Here is a 13,554-nt window from a genome sequence, read left to right on the forward strand (position 1 = left end):
GGGAAAGCCATCAAGTCAGTTGGCAGCACATGCAGCATTTGCTGCTGGGACTGCAGGAGGCTCAAGAGGGGTCCAGGGGATTTGGCTTTCAGCGGGCAGGACATAGGATGAATAGGACAAAGGATGGCATCAAGGCAAGCTGGGGCACTGGGCTGAACTTAATCCTGGAGGTGACAGAAAGTCAAAGGATTTAAAACAGAGAAGAAACAGAATATGTTTTTGTTAAAGGAGGTAGAGGAGAGCCTGAAGTAGAGAAGAAAGGGACAGGGCCATGATGGTGGCTTGCAGTGTACATTTTAAACCTTGTATAAAATAGATAACTAATGAGAACCTACTGTACAGCACAGGAAGCTCCACTCAGTGCTCTGTGGTGACCTAAACGGAAATCCAAAAGAGAGGGGATATGTGTATATGCATAGCTGGTTCATTTTGCTATACACAGACATTAAACACATTGTAAAGCAACTATACTCCAATAAATTAAAAAAAAAAACACACAAAGAGCCCATTCAGGTGTATTTATTCATAATATCAGTTTACTGTTATAAGTAGTCTATAGATTAAGATTTTTAAGTTGGAGCCTCATTAGTCTCTAATACTCATGCCTGAGTCCAGGAATGTTATTTTTCATTCCTGGGGAATCATGTTGCTGGGCAGCTCTCCATCTGTGGCTTCAACAATTCTTCAACGGTTCTTTGCTTCAGAGAGAAGGTGACACCACTGGGATCAAAGAAATCAGCTTTGAACTCACCTTTAAGTTTCAAACTGATTTGAAGTCCACAGCAAAGATAATAATCTTGAAAGTTGGGTTTTCTTGAGTGACAAAAAGTGATTTTCTAAATTTGGAAACTTTCCCTTAAATAAGAAGAAGTAAAGTTTGGATGATAGAGAATGGAAGAGGTTGGATAAGGGCAAAATATTTGAAAGCGGAAAGGGGAGAAGGAGCAAAAAGTTCAGATGCAAATGTCCTAGCTTGTCTTGTGGGGTGGAAACTTCCCGAAGGGATATAAGGAACCCACTCTTACATTTTGAAAAACCTGAGGACGCTGGAGTTTTAGGTCAGAGGAGACTACAGGGCACTCAAAGAAGCCCCATTCTGGGCAATGGTACTGCACTGAGGCTCCTAAGAAAGGGTGGAGAGTCATTGTTCCCAGTGGACCCCCATCTACATGCCACATGTACGGCTTGAGAAAAACCCATAAGTGTCAATAGGGGATGAGAGAGTGCTAAGAAAACTGATGTACCAGAGGAAGCTCGGCATCATGAGGAGGAGACCACAGAGTATAGAGCCTTATGACTAAAGACGGTATCAGGAACTTTCAACTTTAGCAATGACACCCAAAATTCCAGCCAAGACCCGTTATTTCTCAGCATCATGGGTAGAGAGGGCCCAGAGACCCTGCAGGCTGAGGGTCATCTTGTGGAAGGCAGGAGAAACCCAAAGGACCCTCCTTTCTGCACCTAAGCGCCTGAGGAGAAGGGAGACACAGCCCTGAGATATGACGTGAATTTGAACCCACTGTTTACCCCCCAGCTGACAGTTTTAAACTGGAAGAGATTGAGTTAAATTTAATAAAGAAACTGTAGGTATCTTTATCAGCATGAGCAAGAAGGGAGTTAGTCTGAAGCAGGAGGGACTAATTTCATGTATATAAGGTTACTTGGTTTTCTATTTTGCATCTGAGTTGTAGTGTGTAAACTTCTATTCTGCTTCATCTCTGTATATCTCATGCATACACCTACACACACACACACGAGTTTTTGAATTCCTTCTCTGAAAAAAAATCATCATGTCAAAAAATATGCTCCAAAGTAGTAGACAACAGAAGACCCTAGGGAAGGTTGGCTTTCAAAGGGAAAGGTTGAGGATTCATTTACTTTATAGTATGTGAGGTAACCAAGTGCCGTGGTTAAGACCATGCAGCCCAATGTGCAGTCTTCAAGCCCAGGCTTCACTTGGGCAAGTCCTCTGTATCTCAGTGACTCCGTTTCCTCCTCAGGAAAATGGAAATAATAATCATGCCCACTTTATATGGATTGACATGAATACTAGCTGAGTTTTATCTGGAAAGCACTTAGAACAGTTCCTGGCATATGTGTAATGCTCTTTTAGTGTTTAACAAACAAACTCTGAGGACTTTCTTGGTGATCCAGTGGTTAAGACTCTGCCCTCTCAATGCAGGAGACACAGGTTTGAACCCTGATTGGGTAGCTAAGATCCCTCATGCAACTCTGGTCTCAGAATGTCAGACTCTTGAGGGACTGGTAATTGAAGGCAGGGTCACATGTGAGATGGTGACTTAGAATAACAAATGTCAGCTTTTCATCCAGAATTCCAAATCTGGACAGGTCCTTTGGCCATAGCCCTTCTTTCTCTCTAAATCTGTCTAGTCAGTGGATAGAAGATTGTTTTGTCCAGGGACTTCCCTAGTGGTCCAGTGTTTAAGACTCCACGCTTCCAATGCAGGGATTGTGGGTTCAATCCCTGGTCAGGGAACTAAGATCCCACATGCCACACGGTGTGGCCAAATTTAAATTAAAAAAAGAATTGTTTTGTCTGTTTGTGATACTAAAGGACTGTGAAAATTAATGAGGACAAAAGTCTGTGAAGTGCTTTGAATTTTTTAAAGGAAAAGTGAATAAAAAGTAATGTAATTTTTGAGGCACTTTTTCACCATCTTTGACATTCAACTGTTTCATCATTGTTGCATTTCTTCTAGGGCTCTCCATTGACTTGCTGCCTGAAAAAAAAAAAAGAGAGAGAGAAAGAATAGTAATCACAAATACAGTACGTCTCATGAAATGTTTGGCATTTAAATCACTCATAAAATCTAGAGCTGAATGGCCTACAGTAAATTTTAGATATATTTGCTGGTAGACTTTTTAAAAATTTCATCACAGTGGTAGCATTCAACAAGTGTGAAGGAATTTCTCTAGACCTGAATCCAGAAAATTAATCTAACACCTAAGTAAAAATAGAGATGGTTACTTTCTTCTATGTCCTTTTCTCTATTTTTAAACGCCCATTACTTGCTCATTCGCCTTCCCCAGATGTTAGCTGGGAGAAGGAAATCTTTTTTTAAAGCCTATCTAGAATTCACAGACACACAAAAGTGTTGATAGCACCAAAGGTGCAACTTACATCAAAATCTCACAGAATTCAAAATTTTAAGGACCTGTTGTTGCCACTTCATCTTCCATTATTAAATGCATAGAAATCACAAGGTGTGTACCTGTGAGAATTCTGTGAATTAACAGACATCTATAATGGATGTTATAATGGAGATGACATTTAGGCTTGGAGGTAGAGCTAATTCAGGTTTTCCAAAGTGTGATCAGCTGTTTAATACAAATATTGTTTTTAATCTACTGCTATGATCACATCGTCATATAAGCATGTTTCTCGAAATGGCAGGAAACTTGAGATCTGAGATACTTTTAGAAGGCATAGGTCCTATGAACCTTCTAGATGCAAATATGAATTACACTCAGCTAGATCTACCACCATGATCTAAAGCAGTTTTTTCAAACTGGGTCGTGGTTCATTCACTGGCATTGAAATCACCTTATAATTGAAAACTAGCATTAAAAAAATGGAAGATGATAATAGAAAGCATAACATCATAGTGGTAGGGCATCTTACATTGAAAGAGAAATCTTTGTTTCTGTGTGTGTGTATGTGTGTGTTGGGTTATGATACATAGTGGGTTATTTTTAGAGTGAACCAATAAGATATATTTGAAAGCCACTGATCCAAGATTACAATATGCATATTTCTCAGCCAATATAAACTACTAATAAGAGGAAATTAGGACACACCTAATGGAAAAATAATTTTTCAATAAATTTCATAGACCTTGATATTATTCACAGCCTCTAAAGCAAGTATTCTATCTTTGAATATTTATCTTAAGCATAGAATCCAAAATTCAGACAATGATTATTATATAGAAATATTCACTGCACTGTTATTCACTGTACTGGGAAACCCAAACATCTTAAATGCTCAATAACAGCACTGGTAGGTCACTTTAGAATATAAATTGTAGTTGAGCATGGCATCATCATTAAAGCAACATTTTTAGAGAATTTATAGTGACATGGGGAATGCTTATGATATATTAAATAAAAGGATTCAAACGTATACTCTGTAATCTTAAGAATTGCAAAACTTGTTGAAAGAAAAATGCTAAAATAGTGGTTTTCTGAGTTGGGTTACAGATGATTTTCATTCTCTGTTTTTCTACATTTTATGTTTCTACAGTACACCTGTAGCCTATCTACTGTCTAATGAAAAGGGGTATTTCTTTCCAAAAAAGTTCCCCCAATAAATGAAACATTAAAACAGGGTCAATCCATGCGAAGAAAAAGTAGAACAAAATAATCACCACTGTTTCCTCTTTGTTAATGTTTGGGTACTGATTATATCAACATGGACCTAGAAGGTAAGGAGCTATTTAGGAAAATATTAGCATACTTAGGGTATTGTTTAAGTGTTTATACAGTTTTGTTCAGTTACAAATATTTGGACTTTTACTATGTTATTTTTATTTTGCATGGATACATTATTCTCTATTTATTTTTGTTACCTTTATTACTTATGTTACTTTGTTATGTATTTACAACTCCATTTTTAAATAGTGTTTCTGAAACTTAAATTTAAAAAATCCCCCTTACTAGCATAATACATATTCTTATCTGCCAAGTAACAATGCTCATCATCACGGGCTTTTGTAAGGTTGCCACCTTGGCGGACCACCTGTTGGGCCCGAAAGAGTAATATTTTCCTTCTTTCACATGCAGTTCATAGTGTAATGACTTTGAAGATTCCAGTTCACGCTATCCCTGGGTGATTAGTGCCTGTCCATGAGTAACTTTCCTTTTCTCAAGACCAGCACTTCAGTGACCCATCCCTGCTATAAAAGATTACCACTAACTTGGCAGCTTAAAACAACCCTAACTTCCTATCTTACAATTCTGAAGATCAGGAATACAAGATGGTTCCCACTGGACTAAAATCAAGGTGTCACCAAGCCTGAGATCCTTCTGGAGATTCTAGGCAAGAACATGCTTCCTTGCCTTTTCCCGGTTTTAGAAATTGCCTGCTTTCATGGCCCCTTCCTCCACCTTCAAAGCCTGCAGCATAGCATCTTAAACTCTCTCTTTCTCTGCCTTCCATCTTCAAGTTGCCCTCTCTGCCAACACTGAAACTCCTGCCTCTCTTTTAACAAACACTTTTGAGATTACACTGGGTCTGCCTTGATAATCCACGGTAACTCACTATCCTTAATCTAATGATATCTGCAAAGTCCCTTTTGTTATGTAAGTAACTTACAGGTTCTGGGGATTAGGACATGGACATCTTTTAGGGAAACCATTATTCTTTCTACCATTACCCCATTGCCAGGTTGGACAAAACAGCTTAAAACAGGGGTAGATCGGGGGAGGATCATCTCTCTTGCATTACAGGTAGAGTGATTTGAAAACTGTGCTGTGCCTGTAGCTGCCCCCAATGGTGTGTGGACCAGTGATTTTCCACTTAGAGGACAACATCCGTTAGCAGCAGGATCTGTCACTCAGTCACTGGCAATAGCCAAAGGTTAACCAAAGAAGAGATGGTTTCCAGCTAGCCCATTACTATTCAAGTCTAAGCATCACAAAAATGTAGATAAGGTGCAAAGTACACATAAATAGACACGAAAGAACCTGCATGTTTCCTTTCTATCACTGTCTCTTGGGCTGCTGCTCTGTAAATGGCAAATGAGCCAGAGATGGGAGATTATGGGCTCAAAAAAATTCAGAGGTTATTCTAACTTGTGTCTGTTTTTATTTCAGAACTTTTAAAGTTCCTCAAGTAATACCACATTGGGAAAAAAAATTTAGAAAATACAGTTAAGCAATAATAAAAAGAGTGTTATTTGTATGTCCCATCTGGTTCTCCAAAGTGAAATACAAAACAACTAGTTGCCAGGGTTTTTTTTTTAAGACCTTTTTACTGAGTTGTGGATTTAGAAGATTAAAAGTCATTTAAACAACTAAATTAAACTTCAAAGCAATAAAAACTTTTGGTTATGAGCTTAACTATCTCCATACTACTGCTTTTGTTTTGTTTTAAATGCAAGAGTGTGCTATTTTTTAAAATGTAATTTCACTGAAATTATAGTCAGTTTTCTCCAGATTTGAGCAGACCCCTCTGTCACCCAGCTTTTCTTTCATAGTCCAGGTCATGTTTTTCCTGCTTTCCTTCAAAACTGATAGATGAAATGAAATGCCAGTATTCACAAGCCAATGAGTCTTTTAATTCCTCTATGTGGACAATAATGATATGTGATTCTTTCCTGTCTGTCTCTTCATTTCCTTTAAACTATTTCTTCTCAAGCTATTACCCTGCCTGAAATATTCCAGCCTCCTCCCCACAAGCCTAATTTCTGCCCATCCACTCAGAGTGAAAGTGCTCAGTCATGTCCGACCCTTTCCGACCCTATGGTCTATACCTCACAAGGCTCTCCATCCATGGAATTCTCCAGGCCAAAATAGTGGAGTGGGTAGCCATTCCCTTTTCCAGGGGATCCTCCCAACCCAGGGATCAGAACCCAGGTCTCCAGCATTACAGGCAGACTCTTTACCATCTGAGCCACAAGGGCTTGCCTGGAGCCTGGCATTTTTGTCATCTTCTCCAGCTTACAGGACCTCCTTTCACAGAAGTTAGGTACCTGTTGCTGAGTCTCCTATGATGTTCAGCAACCAACCTGGACACTCCACCCATATCTCCTGACCCTTTCCCAGGGCTGGAGCTCTCCTCCACCCTCACTGCCCCTTGTGCCATCATATTCCAAAAATAGACCTTTACATTTGTTGATGGGATTGACCTTTCAGATATTTGTATTCTTTTCACCCTAGACGCATTATAAACTACATGAAGGTAGAGATCATACTTATTTATGAAAAAATACAGCAAATGTATACTGAGCTCCTACTCTTTGCCGGGTTCTAGGCCAAGGACTAGAAATGCAAGGGTAAATTAAGACAATTTTGTTGTAAATTTCTAAGGGTCTGGTGCAGAACACAGAAGTAAACCAACAATGACATGTTCGTGTGAGAAGTGTCCTAAAATAGAAACATGTGGGATTGGCCCAGACAGCCTCGATATCGGGAAAGCCTTTAAAAAGGAAAAGTCTTCCGATTGAGGCATGAAATGCAAGGAAAGCAGGAGGGAGGAGAATTGGTATACATTTAGCAGGCACTGAGCACTCGACACCGAGCAGGTGTCACTCGTATATCACCTCACTGGATCCTCACAGCAATCCTAGGAAATATGTGGGGCGGGCAGAAGACATCAGACAGGTATGGTTCATTTACTGTCTCATCATCCATCCCTAATATCAGCAAAGTCCTGGGCAGCACTTCTCATGGTCTTTTTTTTTTTTTTCTTTTTTTGGTTGTGCCAGGTCCTAGCTGCAGCATGCGAGATTTTCATTGCAGCACACAGAATCTTTAGTTGCAGCATGTGGGATCTAGTTCCCCAACATGGCCCCCTGTATTGGGAGTGTGGAGTACCAACCATTAGACCACAAGGGGATTCCCCTGTGCAGCACTTTTAATGTGCCAGCACTATTCCAAATAGTTTCTACTATTAATGTATGTCATTCATTTAATGATTACAATAAATAACTCTGCAAGATAAGTATTATAGTTACTCTTATTTTACAAATTGGCAGAGTAAGCACAGAAAAGTTAAGTAACTCACCCACAGTCACACAGCGAATAAGTGGGCAAGCTGGATTTAAACCAGACACTACAGAAATTCTACCAGACTATTTTTTTCATCCCTTGAATATTTTTTCTGGTGAAAGTAATGCATATCCCCCATGGTTCAGCAAGTAAAGAATCTGCCTACAATGCAGGAGACACAGGAGATGCAGGTTTGATCCCTGGGTTGGGAAGATTCCCCAAAGAAGGAAATGGCAAACCACTCCAGTATTCTTGCCTGGGAAATCCCATGGACAGAGGAGCCTGGTGGACTACAGTCCAAAGGCTCACAAAGAGCTGGACATGATTACACAGGCATGCATTCTTACTAGAGAGGCCAACAATCTAAAGTTGTGTAAAATGTAAGTCACTTCTTCACACATCCCCTGATTCCAATGCCTGTTTAAACTGATGAGTTTTGATGCTAGATGTATTGAAAATTATCCCCATTTGACAGATGGAAAAAGTGAGTCTCATAAATGTTAAATAACTTGTCTGGGGTTACTGAGTTATCAGGTAGACATCTGGGATTCAGCACATTTCTGGGTCCATCTTCTAGGTGGAGCTACCAGGCAAATTAGGGAGTATGGTGAAAAGCCCCTGAGCTGACAACAAACACATGCTTTGTCAGCAAAGCAGAGAAAGGCTGCACCTGCCATGCTGATGAAATTGTTGGTGATGTGCAAAGGAGCATAGGAGTTGGATTACAAAAGAAAGCTGAGTACCCAAGAATGAATGCTTTCAAACTGTGGTGCTGGAAAAGACTCTTAAGAGTCCCTTGGACTGCAAGGAGATCAAATCAGTTAATTCTAAAGGAAATCAACCCCGAATATTCACTGGAAGGACTGATGCCAAACCTGAAGCTCCAATATTTCAGCCACCTGATGTGAAGCGATGTCTCACTGGAAAAGACCCTGATGCTGGGAAAGATTGAGGGCAGGAAGAGAAGGGGACGAGAGAGGATGAGATGTTGGATGGCATCATCGATTCAACGGACATGAATTTGAGCAAATTCTGGAAGACAGTGGAGGACAGAGGAGCCTGGCATGCTGCAGTCCGTGAGGTCACAAACAGTTGGACACAACTTAGTGGCTGAACAACAACAGAGGGGGCACAGAACGCTACTGACCTTTTGGGAAGTTCTCTCAGGTGATGCTGTGGCAGGTGGAACCTCAGAAACCAGAACCTGGAATGAAGCAGTTGGTGAGGACTGACACACATTAATGACACTGGTGGGATGGAGCGTCACGATGGGAATTCATGACAGATTTGTTGTGGGGCAGGAGGGAAAAGGACATTCTGTCATACATCCCTGGCTTCTGGTCTGGGTGATGCAGTGGGGAAGGGGGTGCTGGGGTTGGGGAGGGGGTGTCGGGCACCTATGCCATCCCCAGAGGTAGGGAGGAAACTTCTTTCCCATTTGGAGTTTGCTTGTGACCGGAAGCTGATGCTTGGTAAAATCTCAATATTTGCTCAGTCCAGACAAAAATGAAACAAAACAAAAAACTTTGTCTTTGTTATACTGACTGTGGAATGGCTAGAAATTTTACTTTTCTAGAAGTAGCCTCTCATTAGGAGTTCTAGAAAGTCCTTAAGATAGTGCAGGCATTCTGAAATTACTCTTCTGCTACTTTCTTTCTCTAGCCCCTCAGGGGAAAACTTTGCCAAGCCTGAAATTTTCCACCCACTGAGATTTCCTATCAACCCATCTCTGAGCAAACAACCTAATTCTAGGATACAGCTGATCAGCTGCATATGGTAATGTCCCATCTCTGGCCAACAGCACCAACCTCAACAGCTGGACCAGAAAGCAAGGAAGCAGTAAAGAAAAGAGGGGCCATGGGGACTTCCCTTGTGATCCAGTGGTTAAGAATCCACCTTCCAATGCCAGAGGACATGGATTTGATCCCTGGTCAGGAAGCTAAGATTCCAACTGCCTTGGGGCAACTAAGCCTGTGTGTCACAACTAGAGAGAAGCCTGCACAGTAAGACCCAAAGCAGCCATAAATAAATCGATATATAAATGTTGTTTTAAAATTCAATACTATGTAACCACTTAAATTAAAAAATAAAAAGTGGTCACAGAGTGGGTGTGGAGGTTGATGATCAGTTTACAAGACCACAGCACGGCAAAAGCAAGCGAGTTTGCCACTAGGAGGCCAGGCCTGGGAAAAACTGCAGAAGTAATAGGTCTTTGTTTCAGAGTTGAAAATCTTGACCAAGACACAAGACCAGGACAAGAGAACCCACTACAGCAATAATTCTGTAGAACTCTCTGGAACTCAGAGTCAGCAAGCAGACTCGCTGCAGCATCTACTCTGGGGTTTCCAGACTATATTTGCTGGCTTAACAGCTCAGATCTACCCTGCTAAGTCTGAACCTGACAGTTTTCTGGATTTGATGAGAATGCTGATAGGAGCAGAGTAATTACTGGCCAGCTAAATGGTCAAAATCCAACAAACGATAAACAAAAGGAAGACAGCTGTTGGTGTTCCATATAGAAGTCTTTGAGCCCTAAGGAAGTCACTTCAGTGAAAAATTGTAGTGTAGTAACGGTGATGCCACAAACTATTTTATGTTTAATACTATCATTTTACCTGGCAGTGAAACAAAATGTTTATCCAAAAAATTTCCACCCAGATGCCTAGAAATTCTAATTTGTGCGCTTAATGGATAGATTTCAGGTCCTTGGAAAACTCACTCCTCACATGCTGGGAATAGATGCTGGGACCTTGTCTATTTACCACTTTCTCCCAGTTCTTTTTCTTTTGGCTACACCCCACTGTATGTAGGATATTAGTTCCGTGAGACCAGGGATCCAACCTGCGTCCCCTGCATTGGAAGCATGGAGTTTTAACCACTGGACCACTAGTGAAGTTCTTTGTTTTCCTTTTTTTTTTTTTCCTCTCTCCCAGTTCTGGCCCAAGGAGAGACCACCCATCTGAAATTGCAGAGAAATGTCCTTAGGGCAGAACAAGGCTGTGGACTGGCCCAGGCCCAACACAATGGCCTGCAGAGGAGAGGCTGGGCTGGAGGAAGTGAGCAGTACCTCCCGTGATGCCCTGTGCACTCCTTGAGAAACCCAAGGCACTGGAAACTGGGGGTCCACAATCCTGACCCCCACCTGGATAGACGCTAGAATATCTCTGCCCTCCCCTCCATCAGACAAGTCTCTGTTTCCTGTGATTTCCTTCTGTCCAAGCCTGCCCCTGACACTCATTCATCCCACTTCACTGGGATAAATAGCACACAGAGGATGGTTTCTCAGACCTGCCCTTGATGGAAGAGGTAAACCACGCCAGGAGTTCCAGATTCTCATAAGTGTGAAGCAGTCAGCTTCCAGTCAACATTTGGAAGTAGGGACATCCTGTAATCCCAGTCATTTCAGCTCAGTGTTCGTTTCTCGGTGTCACCATCCTAGTCAAACAAAATACAGTTGATCCTCACTATTGGAGGATTCTGAATTTGCAAATTTGTCTATTCACTAAAATGTGTATGTATTTGTAACCCCTAAAGCAATAAAGGGTTCCTTCAGTAGTCACAGGTGAAAAAGTGAGTGTTTGTCACTCAGCCGTGTCTGACTCTTTGCGACCCCATTGACTGTAGCCCACCAGGTGCCTCTGTCCACAGGATTCACCAGGCAAGAATAGTGGTTGCTACTGCTGCTAAGTCGCTTCCATCATGTCTGACTCTCTGAGACCCCATAGACAGCAGCCCACCAGGCTCCCCCGTCCCTGGGATTCTCCAGGCAAGAATATTGGAGTGGGTTGCCATTTCCTTCTCCAATGCATGAAAGTAAAAAGTGAAAGTGAAGTCGCTCAGTTGTGTCCGACTCCTAGTGACACCATGGACTGGAGCCTACCAGGCTCCTCCGTCCATGGGATTTGCCAGGCAAGAATACTGGAGTGGGTTGCCATTGCCTTCTCCAAAGAATAGGGGAGTGGGTTGCTATTCCCTTCTCCAGGGGATTTTCCCAACCCAGGGATCGAACCTGGGTCTCTTGCACTGCAGGCAGATTCTTTACCGTTTGAGCCACGAGGGAAGATAGTAGTCACAGGGGATTAGTTCAAAGATACCCCGCCAGACACCAAATTCTATGGATGCTCAAATCCTTTTATAAAATGATGTAGTGTTTAAATAGAACCCACACACATCTTTCTGTATACTTTACACCATCTCTAGATTACCTATAATACCTAATACAATGAAAATGCTATATAAATAGTTGTCATTGCAAGCAAATTGAACTTTTGCTTTTTGGAACTTTCTGGAATTTTTTTTTTTTTTGGTATTTTTCAATGACTGTTGGTTGAACCTGCAGATACAGAGGACTGACTGTACATGCAGCACTTTTATAGTAATTTGTACATAAATGCAGAGTAGTGAGAAATTTGAGTCTCTGGGCACTTAGCTGAGATTAAATAATCTGATATTCTGCCTTCTTGTTTCAGCTCTCACACTGTAAACAGCATTATTTGCACAGGCTATTTAGTGCCACACTTTTCAAAATTTTGAGCTTTTTGTTGGTGATTTTGCTATTCAAGGGGGCTTCCCTGGTGGCTCAGATGGTAAAGAACCTGCCTGCAATGCAGAAGACCCAGGTTCGATTCCTGGGTTGGGAAGATACAGTGGAGGACGGCATGGCAACCCACTCCACTATTCTTGCCTGGAGAATTCCCATGGACCAAGGAACCTGGTGGGCTATAATCCATGGGGTTGTGAAGAGTTGGAAATGACTGAGTGACTAACACTTCATACACTTGCTGTTTAAAATGACTCCCGAGCATAATGTTGAAGTGCTGTCTTTTCCTAAACTCAAAATGGCTGTGATGTGTCTTATGGAGAAAATATATCTGTTAGATTAGCTTCATTCAGGCATAAGTTTAGTGCTGCTGGCCATGAGTTCAATGTTAATGAGTCAAAAATATACATTAAGTAAGGTGTCTTCCCTGGTAGCTCAGGTGGTAAAGAGTCTGCCTGCAGCGTGGGAGACCCAGGTTCGATCCCTGAGTCCAGAAGATCCCCTGGAGAAAGAAATGGCAACCCACTCCAGTACTCTTGCCTGAAAACTCCCATAGACAGAGGAGCCTGGCTGGCTACAGTCCATGGGGTCACAAAGAGCAGAACAGGACTGCATGACTAACTAGGTGGTTTTGAGTTTAGGAAAAGACAGCACTTCAACATTATGCTCGGGAGTCATTTTAAACAGCAAGTGTATGAAGTGTTAGTCACTCAGTCATTTCCAACTCTTCTCATCCCCATGGATTATAGCCCACCAGGTTCCTCTGTCCATGGGAATTCTCCAGGCAATTGTGTGGTAGCGAGGTTATGCTCAAATCCTTCAAGCTAGGTTTCAGCAGCATGTGAACTGAGAACTTCCAGGTGTAGAAGCTGGGTTTCAAGGAGGCAGATATCATATTGCCAACAACAATTTTTAATGTACACATACTAAATGCTCTGAAGGAAAAGAGCTTGATGTTCTGACCGCTTAGGACACAAGACCATGACCTGGACAGGGAGTGAGGGGAGGCTCCCCAAAAGTAAAGCTTAAGATAAGCCCTGAAAGACAAGTAAGAGGCAAGCATCCCAATTAGAGGGAAGAACATGTACAAAGGCGCTGAGAAGGAAGAGGGCAGGATGCTCATAGGGAGCCGTTAACAAAAGTGTAAAACCTATAGTGTTTTGAGGGGAAATTTGGAAGTTGCTATAATAAATATATATATATTTTAGCCATGCCACTTGGCTTATAGGATCTTAATTACCTGACCAGGAAATAAACCTGTGCCCCCTGCAGTAGAAGTGTGA

General features: G+C 41.7%; 1 protein-coding gene across 1 annotated transcript in view; it reads right to left on the reverse strand.

The window, feature by feature from the left end:
* Positions 1–2,606: 2,606 nt before the first annotated feature.
* LOC120854130 (craniofacial development protein 2-like) overlaps positions 2,607–13,554 on the reverse strand; it is a 111,499-nt gene continuing 100,551 nt past the window's right edge. Inside the window, exon 4 of the mRNA XM_040227926.1 lies at positions 2,607–2,741. Within this exon, the coding sequence (XP_040083860.1) occupies positions 2,717–2,741 (25 nt within the window). The 3' untranslated portion in view covers positions 2,607–2,716. The remainder of the gene's footprint in view (positions 2,742–13,554) is intronic.

Source organism: Oryx dammah, unplaced genomic scaffold (assembly GCF_014754425.2).
Source record: "Oryx dammah isolate SB20612 unplaced genomic scaffold, SCBI_Odam_1.1 HiC_scaffold_27, whole genome shotgun sequence".
Classification (NCBI taxonomy): Eukaryota; Metazoa; Chordata; class Mammalia; order Artiodactyla; family Bovidae; genus Oryx; species Oryx dammah.